The 20,000-nt window shown below is 46.5% G+C and overlaps 1 protein-coding gene across 1 annotated transcript in view; it reads left to right on the forward strand.

Moving 5' to 3' along the window:
- tex264a (testis expressed 264, ER-phagy receptor a) overlaps window positions 1-11,706 on the forward strand; it is a 25,115-nt gene extending 13,409 nt beyond the window's left edge. The window contains exons 3-4 of the mRNA XM_060068525.1: window positions 10,289-10,460; window positions 11,215-11,706. Coding sequence (XP_059924508.1) covers window positions 10,289-10,460; window positions 11,215-11,639 — 597 coding nt within the window. The 3' untranslated portion in view covers window positions 11,640-11,706. The remainder of the gene's footprint in view (window positions 1-10,288; window positions 10,461-11,214) is intronic.
- The last annotated feature ends 8,294 nt before the right edge of the window (window positions 11,707-20,000 follow it).

Below are 20,000 nucleotides of genomic sequence, written 5' to 3' on the forward strand. Positions count from 1 at the left end.
CAAGACGGAGAGAAAGAGCGGTGGAAGTGAGCGTCTGATGTGAGAGTCCATTGTAGCTTCACCTTGTGTCAGGAAAGGCCAACGAAGGCCTTTGTTCCAGGAGGACAACGCCATCAGTGGCCGTCCTGCCTCCTGTCAAAGGCCCTGGTTGGCCGGGGTCACCCAGCTGGGGAACCTGTCCGGCCACTGTGTCCTCACAGCACGCTATGTCTGTCTGTGGTCACTAGGGGTGGGGGTCTCTGGAAGTCTTTGGACACTAGGACGGTCTCTCGGTCTCTCGGGGTCTGGGGGTCTGTGGCTGTCTGGACACTGGGGGGGGGGGCGGTCTGGGGGTCTCTCGATGTCTGTGGACACTAGGGGTGGGGGTATGGGGGTATCTGGATGTCTGTTGCCACTAGGGTCTGGGGGTATCTGGATGTTATTGGTCACTTGGGGTGGGTCCGGGGGTCTCTGGGTGTCCCTGGACTCAGTGACACGATCTCATCTCTGATATTCAACCTAGAAAAGCTACTCAGTGGAAATCCGCTGGTGGAGAAATGCAGCTCTGAAGTCAACGGTAGCTTTGAGCTGCTCCAGTGTTTCATTAGAGGGGGAGGTGGACCGCCTCCTCGAGGTGTGGAAGTGGTATTTAACGCTCAGCATGCCACAGGTTATCCTGGTTATATTCTCTATCAGCAATCCAAGACCCACCAGCACCTCCTCCCCCTTTGCCCCCACCCCCCCTTCTCATCCTTATTCTATCCCTCCATGCCTCTCTTCTGTCTGTCTGTCTGTCTGTCTGTCTGTCTGTCTGTCTGTCTGTCTGTCTGTCTGTCTGTCTGTCTGTCTGACTCTCTGTCTGACTCTCTGTCTAATGGGAAGGAAAACCAACTAAACCTAATGATGAGGAAAACCAACCAACCCTAATGGTGAGGAAAGTCTTAGATGTAATTGTGGAGCGTGATCATGGAGGTACAGGCTGTGATTACCGACCATGAGACGGTAAACAGGTGGGCGGGTGAACAGGATTCTTCCAGAGGAACACGGTGGCACAGCGAGTGTAGGTTGCTCGTTTGATTTGTAGACGCCACGAGCCAATGTTGAACCGACATGTTGGCTAAAGGGATACCCCAAGAAATGTCAATTGTAAATTGTCTTAACAAGATTCAGACGGGTTGTTTTTTCCTAATTCCAACATTGTGTGGCGAATTGGCTGGGTTAGCTTTTGCTTTGTTAAGCGCTTCGATTTACTTAGTCACAGTAGAGTCACAGTAGCCTAGCGTCTGTCCATGTGAAGTATTAATTATTATTATTATTATTTTTATTATCACACTTTTCATTATTTTAATGGAGATTATCACAAAGATAATTTGTCACTTATTTTGGTGCTGTGATTGTTCAGCCACCTGTGACAAAAAGGCCCACTCTTTTGACAAATTATCTCTGTTTGTAGCAAACTAAAACAACTACCCCTTACCTCTGTAAGTCATGGAGGCAAGCGAATGGGAAGCAAACACTGAAACAGTGCACTCTAAGTGAATCTCGGTTACACAGCCAATCGCCAATTTACCGGTATCTTGGCGTATCCCTTTGAACTTGAACCATGTTGAACCACTGAAATCCACAAGCTTTGACTATTTTTTAATAAAACCGGGTAAGACCCCTGCTACCGAGTCTGTAGGAGTATAACCCTGGCATCCTTTAATGACTATATTTAGAGTGCAGGCTCCAGTCACACAGTGAATATCGCTCCTCCAATGGATTAGATCCACCAGCGAGAGCTGTGGGCGATCGGGCCGCTCATAGGGGCTGGCCCCGTGCCCGCGTGTGGGCCTTCTGAACCAAAGACATCTGAGACCGCCACGTGCCGCCGCATTACCGCCATTCAGGGGCCCGTCACTCAGAGGACATGAGCTGGAGCAGAACGCTCCCATTCAGTGGGCTCATCCAATGTGTGGGGGGGCTGCGATGGGTGGGCGGTGAGGATGAGGAGATGTGAGCGGGAGGAACGGGCTCCACATGAGAGGGTTGAGGAGAGTGTTGGACAGGGACCCGGCGCCGCACCACCGCCGCCGACCCCATCCCCTCCGCGTCACTTCCTCCCTGCTGGGTTTTACACCCGCATGGATGTGAGATAGAGCCGCTAACGAATGAACCTCTTCCCGAGCTCCGTTCTCCTGTCAACATCGGATGTAGTCAGCTGGCCGTTTATATCGGTGTGTGTGTGTGTGTGTGTGAGAAGTGTTTGGCGTTTCAATTAGAGGGAATGTTCCAACGTGAGGCTCCGCCTCAGACGGTCATTACTCGACCATCGCTTTGGGAATAACGTCATCAAACGTACGTGTGTGTGTGTGTGTGTGTGTGTGTGTGTGTGTGTGTGTGTGTGTGTGTGTGTGTGTGTGTGTGTGTGTGTGTGTGTGTGTGTGTGTGTGTGTGTGTGTGTGTGTGTGAGAGACGCAAACTCACGATGCATAGTTTTTAATGAGGAGCGTCGTCTGTGCTTACTTTAAGTTCTTCATTAACGTGACGCTGTCTCTGTGGAGCTTCCATTCATCTTCATCCATCCGAACCGTCAGGGGCCTTCACACGGAGCTACTGGCCCCTGGGACGGTTGCTTATGTGGTGCATAGATATAGATTGATAGATCGATGGATTAGCATTATTCTCCATGTGTTGAGAACAGTTTTGTCCAAAGGAAGATAAATGGTGGCTGGTTGTTTCTGATGGAAGAGGAAGCATTGCCACTTCCACAATGTTACCAGCCGGATCTGCATGCTCTGGGTTCGAATTGTTTCCTTGAAGCCCACTGGGTGAAGATGTGTGATTTCACATTGAAATAATAATAGTCTCTTTTACCTTGGTAGAATGAACATTGTTTGCTGTTGCCTACTTCTGCTACTAAGTGAGGCGTTTTCCAAGTATATGTTATTAGAAACATCAGCTACAAGACAGCCGTGCTCATCTGGAATAGTCTTCTGCTTCAAGATTGTCTCTCTCATCTGAAAACAATTTTGTCTTTCTCTCTCTTCGGGAATAGTCTTGTTCTTCAAGACCATCTCTCTCATCTGGATTAGTCTTGTTCTTCAAGACTGTGTCTCTCATCTGGATTAGTCTTGTTCTTCAAGACTGTCTATCTCTTCTGAAAACAGTCTTGACCTTCAAGGCTATCTCAAACATCTGTAACAGTCTTGTTATCCAAGACTGTCTCGCTCATCAGGATTAGTCTTGTTCTTCACGACTGTCTTTCTCTTCTGAAAACAGTTTTGATCTATAAGACTTTCTCTCCCATCTGTAATAGTCTTGTGTCTCAAGACTGTCTCTCTCATCTGGAATAGTCTTGTTCTTCAAGACTGTCTCTCTCATCAGGAATAGTCTTGCTCTTCAAAACGGTCTCTCTTCTGAAAACAGTCTTGATCTTCCGGAGACATTGGGGTGCCCTTCCACTGTTCCCCCCCACCAGCTCGTACGGAGGATCAAAGTGTCCGGTCTCCATGGACCAGCGAGAGAGGGGAGGGTGTTTGGCTGAGGCGGTTGCCCTAGCAACAGGCTCAGTATCAGCTGCCCGTAGACTAGAGCAGCAGACGAAGGAGGTCCCACACCATGCCAGTGGTGACAATCAGTGGAAAAGATGCACTCAGTATGTCTCTGTATCTTGAGACCACAAGAACTAATTCCGAGAAAGGTGATTTCCTTTTAATGGGTGCATATTTGCAATGTTCAAATATTACCAAAAGCCCATAAAGATTGACAAATATCTCCAGTCTGCTGCGCCTCGTAGTTTGACCTCAGAAGAATGACCAGACACCACAACACGATGCAGTGGGTGTCTTCAAAGGATGGCTTCATTCTTCATGTGCTGGTTATGTCCCCATTGTACCGGTGGTGACGTCTACATCCAAACAGCTTCCTCCTCATCTGATTTCCTACACTCTCTTTGCCCTGAGTTCATGCGAAAATGACTATGTTGGCTGACTGCGTCGCTGTCACTTGGTGTGTTCGTGTTGAGGACTGCTTCTTATTCAGTCTGATATAGTGTTGGTAACTGTCGGCTTGGAACTCTGCCCTAGCTGTCAAACCTGAGAGACGAGCTCCTCCCTCACAGAGCTTCATTGTAACAGTCTGAGTAGGAAGGAGTTTACCTGCAGAGTTTACCTGCTGTCCACTTCCAGAGGGTCCAGGCAGTGTAGAGCTGCCCGCACATAGTCAAGGCTGTTGTTTTTTCTCATCTTGCAGCTTTAATTATATTGCCGTTTTGTTGCATTTCCAATTTTGCAGTTTCAGTAAAATATCTCTGCTTTGTGTTTTCCTCCAGCAGCAATACCCTTTATGTTCTACTGTTTTACAGCCACTTTGTTGTGCTGATGAACTTCCTCACGCTCAAAGCTAAACATATACAGTAAATAATGCAGTATATAAGAGAAAATAATGCAAGTGAGTTGAATGTACGGCGACCCAAGGCCGTGGAATATTGCTCTGACTACCCTTTCCTCAGGAATGATAAGGGGGCACATTTCCTTTTGCTTCCTGCGGTTTTGTGTCTTTGGTGAGAAAGAGCTGCTGACATCGGCCCTTCCACATCACCCATCTCCCAATTAGCAACGGGCTGGCGAGGTGAAAGCAGGGAGCACAACCTCCACCTCAGAACACCTCAGTTACAGTTACAGAGTTTGTGCTAGTTCCCTTTCGTCGAGTTCCTGCATGATGGCGTGTTAATTGTCATCTTGGAGTTAAACTGCATAACCTCGAGTATTTAATGTGTTTGAATGGAACTGGAAGCCTTGGAAGAGGTATAATGGAGGAGGCTTTGACCTAAGCCCCCTAACTATTACTCGCCACACAAAGCAGAGTTTCAGCGATGCTGCGTTGATATTTGGTTTAAAGCCACTAGTTAAAAGGAAGCAGCCTTGAAGGGACGGACTGACGGACGCCTTTCAGAAGGACTAATGAGAGCTAATCAGTGGCTAAGGCGTAGCTGTGGTTTATACCTCGATGGCCCAGGAATAGTTGTCACTTCAAATCAAGGTCTTCTATTCATTCTTCTTACCAGGCTGTGGACCATCTCTCTCCTCCCACCTTCATTCTCTATTTCCACATCAGTTTGATCCTCTTACATCTAAGTTCAATGCTGTGCACTGAACACAACACAAGGCCATCAGCTAGGCTCAGGTGTAGTTATTATTATTATTATTATTATTATTATTATTATTATTTTGTAGTAACTCACACATATACACATGCACAGGCACACAAATGAAACGGAACTCTTATTAAAACGCTGTTTCCGTTCGTAGACTTTAATAGATAATGGCTTGATCCTGGGTGTAATTAAAGGAGCGATATGGAAAGAGTATTTGCTGTTTGATTGCTGGAGTGGGTGGATATGGGTGTTTATTTATGAATGCATGTGGGTGGATAGTGTCTGAATGATTAACTTGCCAAAAGTTGAACACCAACTTTATTGATATCATTATGAATAAAGCCGCGTATTTTTTATATCTACTCGTTAAAATTAAATAAATGATGTAGTTATGTTTGTATTCTGATTCATTTCCATTTAGACTGTCTTTAGGGAGAATTCAAGGGAAGTTTCAATAAGACGGGTGAAGTAACAGCATGTAATGATGGGCTGTGTTATGAAGGGGTTCAGAGGGTCCTGTGTTGGTCTTTTCTGTATGCAAGTTTCCAGAAGAATTCCTCACTTATTAACTCATTTCTTCCTTTTTCCGTTCAGCCGTAAACCTAAAAGGAGGTTTATAAAGAAGGGAGAACACACAATCCCAACCATGATTCAAATTGTTAAGGCAATTTACAGAAACACAAAAGCTATAAAGGATTAGAAATAAGAAAGGCCTTCGTTAAAGAAAAGTCTAATAAATGACCATATGATTTATTAAATTAAGTGTGAGACGAGAGAGACACATTCTTCGCTTTGTGTGTTTTGATGAACATTTTTAATTATAAACCCTCATAGATTAGAGAATACTTGGATGAAGTAAGAAGAGGAAGATTCTTTTTTTTTAAAGATCAGACTTTTGACAATTAGGTTGAACAATAACTGCTTCCATTGGAGACCGGCTAGCTGACAGCAGTGTGTGTGTGTGTGTGTGTGTGTGTGTGTGTGTGTGTGTGTGTGTGTGTGTGTGTGTGTGTGTGTGTGTGTGTGTGTGACCTTGATTCATGCACCACTCCTGCGGGGTCCCAGGATGGCCCCATGGTTTATTCATGGAGAGAAGAAGAAAAAAGCCCTGTGTCGTTACCACGGCTACAGGGCAGGAAGGCGGGCGATTTTTACAAGGACAATAGTGGGAAGGCTTGGCGAGGGAATCCAAATGCCTGAGTATTATTTTCAGGTACTGAGTGTGTTTGTGTGTGTGTGTGTGTGTGTGTGTGTGTGTGTGTGTGTGGGTTCAACCCGAGACATTAATAGCGATATTACTTATTATGTCTTCCTTATAGAGCTGCATTCTAACTAAATGTCACTCTCGGAGTCTGTGTGCTCAGAGGCAGGAGGACAGAACTCACTAATGACTGAACTCACTAATGACTGAACTCACTAATGACTGAACTCACTAAAGACTGAACTCACTAATGAGTTCACTCACTAATGACTGAACTCACTAATGACTGAACTCACTAATGACTGAACTCACTAATGACTGAACTTACTATTGACTGAACTCACTAATGACTGAACTCACTAATGACTGAACTCACTAATGACTGAACTCACTAATGAGTTCGCTCACTAATGACTGAACTCACTATTGACTGAACTCACTAAAGACTGAACTCACTAATGAGTTCACTCACTAATGACTGAACTCACTAATGACTGAACTCACTAATGACTGAACTCACTATTGACTGAACTCACTAATGACTGAACTCACTAATGACTGAACTCACTAATGAGTTCACTCACTAATGACTGAACTCACTAATGACTGAACTCACTAATGAGTTCACTCACTAATGACTGAACTCACTAATGACAGAACTCACTAATGACTGAACTCACTAATGACTGAACTCACTAATGAGTTCACTCACTAATGACTGAACTCACTATTGACTGAACTCACTATTGACTGAACTCACTAATGACTGAACTCACTAATGACTGAACTCACTATTGACTGAACTCACTAAAGACTGAACTCACTAATGAGTTCACTCACTATTGACTGAACTCACTAATGACTGAACTCACTATTGACTGAACTCACTAATGACTGAACTCACTATTGACTGAACTCACTAATGACTGAACTCACTATTGACTGAACTCACTAAAGACTGAACTCACTAATGAGTTCACTCACTAATGACTGAACTCACTAATGACTGAACTCACTAACGACTGAACTCACTAATGACAGAACTCACTAATGACTGAACTCACTAATGAGTTCACTCACTAATGACTGAACTCACTATTGACTGAACTCACTAATGACAGAACTCACTAATGACTGAACTCACTAATGACTGAACTCACTAATGACTGAACTCACTATTGACTGAACTCACTAATGACTGAACTCACTAATGACTGAACTCACAAATGACTGAACTCACTAATGACTGAACTCACTATTGACTGAACTCACTATTGACTGAACTCACTATTGACTGAACTCACTAATGACTGAACTCACTAATGACTGAACTCACTAATGACAGAACTCACTAATGACTGAACTCACTAATGACTGAACTCACTATTGACTGAACTCACTAATGACAGAACCCTGAGTATATAGCACTCTAATGTATATACATATATCATCTACAGAAGTCTAATGTATACATATAAATACATAGAACTCTAATGTAAAATTATATTAAATATAGAATTATAATGTAAACATGAATATATAGAACTGTCTGTCTCTCTTCTCTCTCCGTCCCTTCTCTCTGCTCTCTTTCTTCTCTCTCTTCTCTGTCCCTCTGCGTCTTCTTTTCGAAGGTCTGATTGTATCTCATTAGAGGTCAGAAGTGAATATTCGGTAGAAGAGGGATTGTATTTTCTGCTATTACTTGAAATTCATCCAAGCATATCCAGATTTAGATATAGAACATATTAGCATTATATTAGCATTCTCATCAATGTTTCCAGTATGAAACCTTAAGCTCTGAGTGATCTGAGCCGCAGTGGGGTAGGGTTATCCCTAACTAGGGTTATTAACCCTAAATAGGGTTAACCTTAACTACATGTCAACCTGGCGTCTGTCAGCCATCGTCTCCTCCCCCTCTCTCCCCCCGGTCCACCGGGACATGAAACGGTTCAGAGGTGTGAATTGAACGTCTGGCAACATTTGTGAGAAGGGTCTTTTTGTTGTTGAAGAAGATGCCTCTACACACGCATAGTCTCAGGGTTAGTTGGTGTTTGGTGAGGGGTTAGTTGTTGTGTGGTTAGGGTAAGGGTTAGTTGTTGTGTGGTTGGGGTTAGTTGTTGTTTGGTAATTTGTTGTGTGGTTAGGGTTAGTTGTTGCGTGGTTAGAGTTAGTTGTAGTGTCGTTAGTGTAAGGCAGGCCTATTCAGCTAGCGGCCCGTGGGCCAAATGCGGCCCCTCTTCATTTTTTTCTGGCCCGCAAGAGGTTGCATGCAAAAAATAAATAAAATAAAGGAGAAACATAGTTGCATGCAAATCAGGTTTCTGTGTGTAGCCGGTGATACTAGCCAGTATCAGTACCCCACAATCAGGAACTGGCATCACTTATTCTGACAATGTTTGGCTCAACCGATATGTATGAGCCTAGCTTTTCTCATATGAATGCCATCAGAACAAGGGCACGTTGCTCGATGACCTATGAGAAGCTGCATGAGTGTCTCAGGATGAGCCAAACTAGGCAAACAAAGCAGTGCAATCTTTCTCACTGACTCACTGGCTCAAAATGTGTCATATGTACAGTAGTTCTGTTTTGTGATGATTCAAACAACATTGTTGAATTCTAAACACGTGTCCAAAACATGTGAGAACGAAATCTTTTATAATGATACGATTAAAAGTGAAGAAGGAAGGAATGCGTCTGACAAGTTTATTCCATGTAGTAGTACTATATATATTAAGTTAACACTACTTTAAGTACGATTTATTTGTAGCGATACATTGACGTAGTTTTACTCTGTGTGGCCCATGAACCCCCAGTGGTTTTCCTTTTCGGCCCACTTGTTAAGGAGGTTGAATAGCCCTGGTGTAAGGGTTAGTTGTTGTGAGGTTAGTAAAGGTAAATTAGTGTGCGGTTAGTGTAAGGGTAAGGATTTAATTAAAAATTTTGTTTCTGTGAAACACTGGTGAAGTCTCGCATTATTAAGCCAGCCATTAAAACGAGCCATTATTTATGTAATGGAGAGAACTAGACTTCTGAAGAAACTCTTATTGAGACGACGAGGCATTCACCAACTGTCAGCTAGAGGCTAGCTAGCCGTCCCTCTGGCTGAAGAGTCTTTGAGGAGAGGAGCTCTGATTTACTGTCTTGGTATCAGAGTATAGCAGGAGGGTATCAGGGCTACTGTCAGCCTGCAGCCCATGCAGGGATCCTCATGTTGTGATCCCTCTTGTTTCTATTATTCCCAGCCGCGATAAAAGCAATCAAACACAGACTTGGGTTGAGTTTACACACCACTAGGCTGGGGAAAATAAAGAGTGTCCAATCAGAGAGCAGGCAAGGGCAGGGAGAGGTGTTACCCAAGACCTTCTGTTTCTTTACCTTCATGTTTTAGTCTTGGTTTAAATGCCAGTAGTATAGCGAATCTATCTGCTATTTATGTATTTATCTCCTGCTGAGAGTGATGTCAAAAGGTATCCGGGGTCAGTCCATCGTTGGTCGTTTCATCGGGTCCACTGTGGTCCTGATTAACCTTCTCTGGAACCAGTGGAGATCTCAGTGGGAATGGGACTGGGAGGCACGACTGGGGTGTAGATCTTTGTTTGTCATTATTCCCTGAATAACAATCACAGAAGCTGACCAAGGTGACTCCGACATCATTCCTAGCGGTCAATAAAGTCGATGTGTGAAGGGTTAAATGTATATTTATTGAGGGCATTGAGCCAGACACTTTCTATGCACCCATTCACACACCGTCGACGGAGTCAACCATGCAGATGACAGTCAGGGCGAGGCGCCTGGCTCTGGGACAGCTCCACACTCGGCTTGGAGGAGCCGGGGATTCCAACTAGTAGCCTCCTTCTGCTGACCAGTCCGCCCGCTCTACCTCCTGAGCGACTGACTGATCTTTTACAGAACAAGTTTGGTCATTTTTTTTCTAAATCATTTCTTCTTCTGTGATCTTTATCCCCTGACAGGAGCGGAAGCTGAGTGCGTACCCGATGGTGGAGGTGTGCAGGGACGAGCAGACCCTCTACATGGTGCCGTTGGACCGCCAGACGGAGTTCTTCGTCCCGGAGATGAAAGAGGAGGGGAAGGCCGAGCTGAGAGAAGATGATTCAGAGGAAGACAGAGGGACCGACATCACTGGTAGCCATTCATGTCCTCTCTCTCTCTCCATCTCCTCTCTCTCTCCATCTCCTCTGTGTCTCTCTCCCTCTCTGTCTCTCTCGCTTTCCAACTCCTCTCTATTTCTCTCTCCCTCTCTCTCTTCATCTCCTCTCTATTTCTCTCTCCCTCTCTCCATCTCCTCTCTTCATCTCCTCTGTCTCTCCCTCTCTGTCTCTCTCTCTCTCTCCCTCTCTCCCCATCTCCTCTCCCTCTCTCCGCATCTCCTCTCTCTCTCTCTCCATCTCCTCTCTCTCCATCTCCTCTCTCTCCCCATCTCTGTGTCTCTCCCTCTGTCTCCCCATCTCCTCTGTGTGTCTCTCTCTCTCCCTCCTCTCTGTGTCTCTCCCTCTCTCTCTCTCTCTCTCTGCCCATCACCTCTCTGTGTCTCTCTCCCTCTCCCTCCTCTCTGTGTGTGTCTCTCTCTCCCTCTCTCTCTTCATCTCCACTCTGTGTCTCTCTCTCTCTCTTTCTCTTTCTCTTTCTCTCTCTCTCTCTCTCTCTCTCTCTCTCTCTCTCTCTCTCTCTCTCTCTCTCTCTCTCTCTCTCTCTCTCTCTCTCTCTCTCTCTCTCTCTCTCTCTCTCGCCCTTGCTCGTTTGGACCTCAAGCACCAACAATGTTTGCCGTTGTTTTCCAATCGTCCCTAATCTTCTGTGTGTGTGTGTGCGCGTGTGCGTGTGCGTGCGTGCGCGTGTGCGTGCGTGTGCGTGTGCGTGCGTGCGCGTGTGTACGCAGGCGCCGACTCCCACAGCGACGTGAGCTCGGGGAGCAGCGGCGCCCCGTGGGACGGCACGCCGCTGCCCGCCTCCACGGCCGCCTCCCTGGCCTCCGCCTCGCTGGCCTCCGCCTCTCTGGACTCCGCCCCTCCGGGCTCCGCCCCTCTAGGCTCCGCCCTTCCATTGAGGGAGCTGGCGGACGGCGAGGAGCGGCTCCTCGGGGACCAGGACTCGGACAAGTCGCTGGGCAGCGGCTCCTCCTTCGAGGAGCTGGACATGGAGCAGGGGGAGAGACGGGAGGAGGAGGAGGAGGAAGAGGAGGAAGAGGAGCAGCTGGGAGGAGCGGCAGGGGGAGGCGTGGGGAAGGAGTTGGAGCACGGAGCGGAAGGGGCGTCAGAGCATGAGAAGGAGAAGAGGGAACCCTCTGGTGATGGAGCGGAGTAGGAGGAGGAGAGGAGGAGGAGAGGAGGAGAGGAGGGGGAGGAGAGGAGGAGGAGAGGAGGAGGAGGAGAGGAGGGAACCCTCTGGTGATGGAGAGGAGGAGGAGGAGGAGAGGAGGGAACCCTCTGGTGGAGGAGGAGAGGAGAGGAGAGGAGGGAACCCTCTGGGGAAGGAGAGGAGGAGAGGAGGGAACCCTCTGGTGATGGAGAGGAGGAGGAGGAGGAGAGGAGGGAACCCTCTGGGGAAGGAGAGGAGGAGAGGAGAGGAGGGAACCCTCTGGTGATGGAGAGGAGGAGGAGGAGGAGAGGAGGGAACCCTCTGGTGAAGGAGAGGAGGAGAGGAGAGGAGGGAACCCTCTGGGGAAGGAGAGGAGAGGAGGGAACCCTCTGGGGAAGGAGAGGAGGGGGAGGAGAGGAGATAACCCTCTGGGGAAGAAGAGGAGGAGGAGGAGGAGAGGAGGAAGAGGAGGAGAGGAGGAGGGGAGGAGGAGGAGGAGAGGAGGAGGAGGAGAGGAGAGGAGGAGGGGAGGAGGAGATGGGTAGCAGTGGGGAGGGGAGGAGGAGGAGGGGGAGAAGGGGGAGAAGGCGAGGAGAATCCCAGTCTCCCAGTCTGGGTCCCAGTCTACCCTGTTGGGAGCTCGCTGTGTGTTTTCATGTTTTCATGTCAAGCCAACAGATCAACTTTATAGAAAACACAAAACGGGGGCCAGGCGGACACGATGAGTCAAACTCAGTCTTATTTAAAACAAAACAAAATTATGGTTTCACTAATCAGCATATCAATAATATTGCCTTATAACAATGCATTGTTATTCTTTATTCAAACCCGTCCGTGTAAATGTGCTAAATATTTTCTTTTTTTGTGCAAGATTGTCACCTCAGCTTTTAATTAGGCCGTAACTAATTATTCCGTCCGCATGAAGTCACAAATGTTCTTTTGTACCTGATATTCCAGCTTTCCTTTCTTCCTTTGGGCTCGTAGAGTTCTGAACAATTTCATGCAGTCTTTATTTCATCTTTCTACAGTTAGAAAATATCATCTTATGTTTCTCCTTTGTGCGCTCCTGGTTTGAAAGGACTTGGAAACACCTGAGAAAGTATTAATCTGGGACACGTCGCTGTTCCGATGACGCACAGAAGAGAAAAACTCAACAAATATATCTGTTTTACCAAACCTCCATCTGAGTCGACTTCTTCTCCAAACGAGGTTCACTAGACATACTTCTCATTAATAAAGGTTTCGGTAGGCCTACCTACTTCTCATTATAACGGGTTTCAGTTTGCCTACCTACTTCTCAATAGCAGGTTTCAGTTGGCCTACCTAATTACAGGTTTCAGTAGGCCTACCTACTTCTAATTAATAACAGGTTTCAGTTGGCCTACCTTCTCATTAATAACAGGTTGGTTTCAGTAGGCCTACTTACTTCTCACCAATAACAGGTTGGTTTCAGTAGGCCTACTTCTCACCAATAACCGATCTCAGTAGGCCTACCTACGTCTCGTTAATCTCAACCACAGGTTTCAGTAGACCTACCTACTTCTAATTAATAACAGGTTTCAGTAGGCCTAACTTCTCATAAATAACAGGTCGTTTCCAGTAGGCCTACCTACTTCTCGTTGATACGATGTTTCATTAGGCCTACCTACTTCTCGTTAATAAAAAGATTCAGTAGGTCTACTTACTTCTCGTTGATACGATGTTTCATTAGGCCTACCTACTTCTCGTTAATAAAAAGATTCAGTAGGTCTACCTACTTCTCGTTGATACGATGTTTCAGTAGGCCTACCTACTTCTCCTTAATAAAAGGTAAAAGGTTTCAGTAGGCCTACCTGCTTCAGGTAGTAGGTAGCCCAACTTCAGTTGGGCTACCTACTTCTCATTTATAGCAGGTTGGTTTCAATAGGCCTACCTACTTGTCATTAGTAAAATCTCTATTTGCCTTTGGGAGTTTTACTGTGTAGTCTGGCTATTTTCTTGTTCAATGATTAATAATAATCGAATTAACGTCAACTTTGCACTGAGTACTGATGACCCCTGACGTCTGAGTACTGATGACCCCTGACCTCACGATCTAAATGATGAATCGTATCTTGATGAGGTGCGCTACCAACGCTGTCGATGGCCATTCGTGATGAAGAGCTGGAGACCCTGAGAGCCATCAAGAAGGACCTCCTCGCTATCTCCTCTCTCTCTCTCTCTCTCTCTCTCTTTCTCTTTCTCTTTCTCTCTCTCCTTCTCTCCTCTCCTCTCTCTCTCCTTCTCTCCTCTCTCCTCCTCTCTCTCTCCTCTCTCTCCTTTCTCCTCTCTCCTCGCTCTCTCTCTCTCCTCTCCTCTCTCCTACTTGTTCTCTCCTCTCTCTCCTTTCTCCTCTCTCCTCGCTCTCCTGTACCTCCATGTAAAGATCTCCCTTTAGATCCTGCAGATAACAGCTTGAGCTGCGGTCTTCTCCGTCCAGGTTGAACCTCACAGACCAGACGTGTGGAGCCTCCACGCTGAGCCTGTATGAATCATGTTGACCGTATATATAGATAGATAAACATAAAAGATGATCTGCTTTGTTGAGCAGTAGGTGGTCTTCTAGAAGAGGCTGTCCACGAAGTTCCACCGATGGTCGCATTCATCCGAGTTGTTTTGCAAAAATATATTTATTTTGTGTTATTTGTATTTCTTTATTTTTTAATGGGCGGAACCAGCTCCCTCCTCCAGCCCGGAGGTGAGCCCCTCAGTGACGGCTGGGGGGCTGTCTGCTGCACGTGCTGGCGGAGAGATCCCGCGGTCCGGGCGCGCGCTTCTCTTCAGAGGCGTGAGGACACTTCTGACGCGCGCGCCTTCGCTCACCGGCGCTGAAACTTAATTGGCGATTCCTCCTCGGAGCTTCACCTTAATTAATGAAACCATTTTAATTAATCAAATTAATCCACCTAATACAACCCACTTTGTCGCTGATGACCGAAGAGTTAGTAACCATCAGCGGGAACATCTTGGAGGACATGCCTTGACAACAGTCTGAGGAGCATAGGCAGGTAAGATCCGCGCTCATGGTGACAAATAGATACTAGATCTAGATCTAGATCTATAAATCTAGACGGTGCATCACAGCATAACTCCACATGAGCCGTAGTGTGTAAAGTAAGATGTTCACACCTCTGTTATGCAGCTCCTCGTTAACCGTCGGATCCACAAGTAAAGCTGTGGATCTGAGATGGAGTAAAGCGTGTGGATCTGAGATGGATTGAAGGATCTGAGGTGAAGTCAGAATTTAGGAAGAAGAGGAGGGGAAGTCTCGGTCCGTCTTTATGGTGGTGAATCTTGGCGTTGGGTTTTACACTTTCTTTTTGCTATTTATGCATGCACTAGAACTATGTCTTCCAGAGCACCCTTCTGTTGTGTATTTCATCTCAATCTACTAAATGCAGGACATACGAGCATCCTTCCAATATTTAAAATACAGTATAACAATTAAAACATAGCGCTACCTAACCCTGCATAAGTCATTCATATTATACTCAAGGGAGATTTTCTGCAGCATTAAACTATTTGAACAATTACAATTAATATCTCACCAATGTGACGAGTGTTAGGTATATATATATATATATATATATATATATATATATATAGGTCCTATATGTATGTAGGCTATGTATACTGCGAGAAGAAATATCATCTATACTACTAGAGGCAGGCTATAGCGCACTAACAGGGAAGTGTATCAACAGGACAGTAACAACAGGGTGTAACAACAGGACAGTAACAACATGACAGTGTAACACTTATCAAACCTATCTGTTATCTATATTTCATCTACTGGTGGCCTTTTTCTGTGATGTAGTGTTTTGAATCGTGGTAATGGTGGATTATTTCTAATAATTGTATTTTAAGTGCTGAAACACAGCTTCATTCTATTACAGGCTCAGGGATGAATGAAATGTGATAAGAAATCTTATTTGAATATAATTTAATATATTCTTAGCCGAAGAGTTGGAAATTAGACTCACTTTAAATGACTAAGCAAACTGTAGCTCTATTCAAATACATTTTTTAACTTGTGAACAAGTGAACTTGGAATTTTAATTAATTGCAAATCGAAATGAATTGATTGTGAAGTTCTGACTCTTATTAACATTCTTCATGTATTAAAGCCACAATCTGGGATAGCCAAGCAGGAGCAGACTCTCTCCAGCTCTAAGAAGAAGAGACCGGACTAGAAGCTCTTCAACTCTTCCTATAGGCTGCACTGCTGCAGCTCGGACCCCAATTAGGAGAGGCTTGATAACAGTGGATGTAGTTATCTGTTAACTGTGTTCCCTTAACCAATCCATCCACTGACTGAATCCTCTTAACGGCGGCCGTGACCATAACCTGATGGATTTCCCAATTCCTCTCTAATGATTTGCCTCGTTGATTCAACACGGTACGGTGATATCTTCATGTTCCCACTGATTCAGCGCATCACCCTCATCAGAACACGGCCTGCTGCCGGGCAGAGCGAGTGGATCACAGTGGAGCGGATCACTTACTGCCCGGGTTAGGCACTAGCATGGGTTAGACACTAACAGGGTTAGACACCAGCTGTGTTGGACACTAACTGGGTTAGACACCCTCTGGGTTAGACACGCATCAGGACCCCACTCTACGTACCCCCGAGTGTTATTTATCTTGTAACCCGGGATGACAGCAGAAAGGGAGCTCACACATGACGCTGGACGTCCACCACGTCCACCACGTGCGTGGTTTGTGTTAGGGTTAGGTTAACCCAACCCACCGCTTTCCCACCAGCTCTCAGCAGTTTGGATGCGGTTAAGTTCTGCGGAGTGTGTGTGTAGATGATGGGTATTTCGGCGGCCTCGCCTGACCATGTCAGAGTGTGTGGATGATGGTTGGTTAAGCAGCCTGACCTACCCGGGTCTGTTTGGACTCTTGGGCGGGGGCGAGGCTGTAAGGCCGGTTGCACATTGAGCAATCAATGTCACTAACCTCCGTCACTCACCTCCATCACTAACCCTAACTGTACCACTAGTCCAGTGCACATCTCCAGGTAAACCCATAGACTAGCGCCACACAGAAGGACAGCGTGACATATTCATTTCAGAAGAGAAGGAGTCGTCGGATTGTTTCATGTATTTCTTGCATGTGAATCATTTATTGAGATCATCTATGCTTGGGTGATGTGGTTTACGTGAAGGGTGACACATGGGAGTTTTCCAGTCGGAAACTCATATTGCATCTTTACACTGCGTTAAACAAATCAATCAGAGTGACAGCCTGGCATCTTGTTTATTGTGCTTTAAGAGCTATGAAGTTGATTCATTACGAATCAGGCATTAAATAATTAGAGTCGAATCCAATGTGTACCGAATCCAATAGTATAGTGTTATATTTTTCATATGGATTTCTTAGAAAAGGGCTTCAAAGTGTAGCCTTGGTTGCTTTGAGTCGTTCTTGTTCTCTTATCGGCGCGCTGCCGTTGAATGATGAATAATGTAGCGGTACAAAGACAGCTCTCGTGCATCTCTGAGGTAACAGAGACACCAGGCCATCGCAAGCTATGACCTAACATAGTAGAACTGCTGGACCAGGAGTAATGTCAGACATAGTAGGACTGCTCCGGTCAGGAGTTTTGCTATAACCCAGTAGGACTGCTGGACCAGAGGTTCTGCTGTAACACAGTAGGACTGCTGGATCAGAGGTTCTGCTGTAACACAGTAGGACTGCTGGACCAGAGGTTCTGCTGTAACACCGTAGGACTGCTGGAGCAGAGGTTCTGCTGTAACACAGTAGGACTGCTGGATCAGAGGTTCTGCTGTTACACAGTAGGGCTGCTGGATCAGAGGTTCTGCTGTAACACCGTAGGACTGCTGGAGCAGAGGTTCTGCTATAACACAGTAGGACTGCTGGATCAGAAGTTGGTGACTTTGATATTCATGGCTTCTGTCACTTGATACTCTTCCTCCATTGCGTCGGCAGCCATTCTGCCTACTATGAAATCTTTTGTAGAAGATAACGGGTAATTCCATTCATTGAATAACATCCTCCTCCCCTATAGCGAAACGTCCTTTACCTGATTTATCTGTTTAACATTCTGGACTTGCAGATTGAATCATTGTCACCACAATTACTTGAATCATAATTGTGGTGATTGTGTCAGGTGTTCACGTGGCTATCAGTCAGTCAGAGAATGTAGAGGGACTCAGTTGGCTTGTACCCCCTGATTGGGCTTCAAATAACTGAACTTGTAACCTCTTGTAAGCAGTGCACCAAATCCATCGGAAAATGACTTTCACTATGTTGTCTGCCCCGTATAGAATAATGCTTAGAAAGCCTAACAGAACGGATCCTCCTGGTTCCTTCCACTGGCCCTCGACCGCATCCCACGGGCCACAGGTGCTCTCAGACTGCAGGATTAGCGCTGTGTGCTCAGCGATGCGTGGCCTGTAGAGCCCTGCTTCCTCCTCTTAGATTACTCTCCCATCACCCAGGCTCATCTCCTCTGCAAATGGAGAGGTGTGGTTATGGTCGCTTATGGTCTCATGGAGGGATCCCGGTTCGAGCTCCATGAGGATGACCTCCCCTCCTCACCTCCTCGCCTCTAGCCTGAGGAGCATTACCATATCACTGCTGCTCCACACTCCTGGCGGAGCTGATTGGAGAGGGACAAGGCTAGCCCCCTGGTTAGCCTGTTTTTACCATCCCCTTCATCCCCTCCTCCTCTTCAGTCCCTCCTCCTTTCCTCATCTCCTTCCCTCATCTCCCTTCCTCTTTCCTCTCCTCCGTTATCCTCTGCTCTCTCCCCACTCCTCCTCATCAACCTGTCTTCCTTTCTCTATCTCTCCCCCTCTCTCTTCCTCTCTCTTCCTTTCTCTCCCTCTTCCTTCTCTCCCTCCCTCTCTCTCCCTCCCTCTCTCTCCCCCTCTCTCTCCCTGTGTCTTCCTTTCCCTCCCTCTACCCCTCTCACGCCCTCTCTCTCTCCCTCACTCTCTCCACTCCTTCCCTGCCCGTGCTCTCGCTCTCCCTTATTCTCCCCATTCCTTCATCCTTCTCGGTCTCCTGTCCTCCAGCTTCACTGACTCTCCTTCTCTCCTCCCCTCATCCATCTTCCTCTCTCTTGCTCCCGCTCTCCCTCCCCCTCCCGCCCCTCCCTCTCTCTCTCTCTCTCTCTCTCTCTCTCTCTCTCTCTCTCTCTCTCTCTCTCTCTCTCTCTCTCTCTCTCTCTCTCTCTCTCTCCACCTAGAGCTCTCTCTCCCCCTCCCGCCCCTCCCACTCTCCCCGTCTCTCTCTCCCCGTCTCTCTCCCTCTCTCTCTCTCTCCATCTAGAGCTCTCTCTCCCCCTCCCATCCCTCCACACTGTCTGTCTGAGGTGTGGACTGCAGGGTGTGTTGAATTTGAACGTCCGTCTGCTGTAGCGTTGGCTGCTATCAGGCAGCACGGCTCTCTTTGAAGCATGTTGACCAAAACGCTGTGGAGGATTTCTCCCCCCAGGCACGGTGGAACATAATCCATACTGTGCCACTCGGCTTTTGTAGTTGCTTGGAATCCGTTTGTTCCGCGTGTAACTCATAGATTATGCATGGGTATGATGCAGCTATGCAACATGTTTATTCATACATGATTAGGCGTTTGTCTTTGAGTTTACCCTCTATAGTTATACTATAGTATATACTACATACTAAAGTGTATATAGTTTAATATACAATACATACTTAACTCAATTGTGCAACTGAGCCAGAGGGTTCAGGGGGCAATGAATTGTAGATCGGCAGCTCTTACTAATTAACGTGTCAAGCGAAGTCCAATCATGGCAAACCACTGGTCCATTCAAACTGACCACAACGGATGCAGGCGACTGCCAGCTATCTCTGTAGCCCACACACAGCGCAGATGGAGCATCAAACATTATCCCAGCGCACAGGAATAAGGTGTAAAGAGACTGTAAGATTTGCTTAACAGAAAAAACAGACAAAGGGAGATAAAGAGCGTGTGGGGAAAGAAAGGCGAATGAGAGAGAGACACAGACTCACTCTCCTTGTTCTGCGGGTGTGAGGGGAGTCTCTCTGGGGGGGCAGACTGTGAGGGGGGGCGGGGGGGGGGGGGGGGGCTGGCAACATGCCAGTCACAAATCCTTTTGTCACCAGTCTCTCAGGAGGATGAGCTTTAGTGTTCCACCACTGTTATCCCAAACCACAGTTTGTACAACGTGGCTCCAAATGAGTTCCATTAAGCACTTTACAATCTGGACGGCATGCTTAGCCACTACAGATACATACAATATTATATATCGATAGATATAACAGCTGGTCGCCAGCATATGCTGGACTTTAGGCTGATCCAGAGGCAGGATGTAACACAAATTCTCCCAAAAAGGCC

The sequence above is a fragment of the Gadus macrocephalus genome, chromosome 13, assembly GCF_031168955.1.
Source record: "Gadus macrocephalus chromosome 13, ASM3116895v1".
NCBI lineage: Eukaryota > Metazoa > Chordata > Actinopteri > Gadiformes > Gadidae > Gadus > Gadus macrocephalus.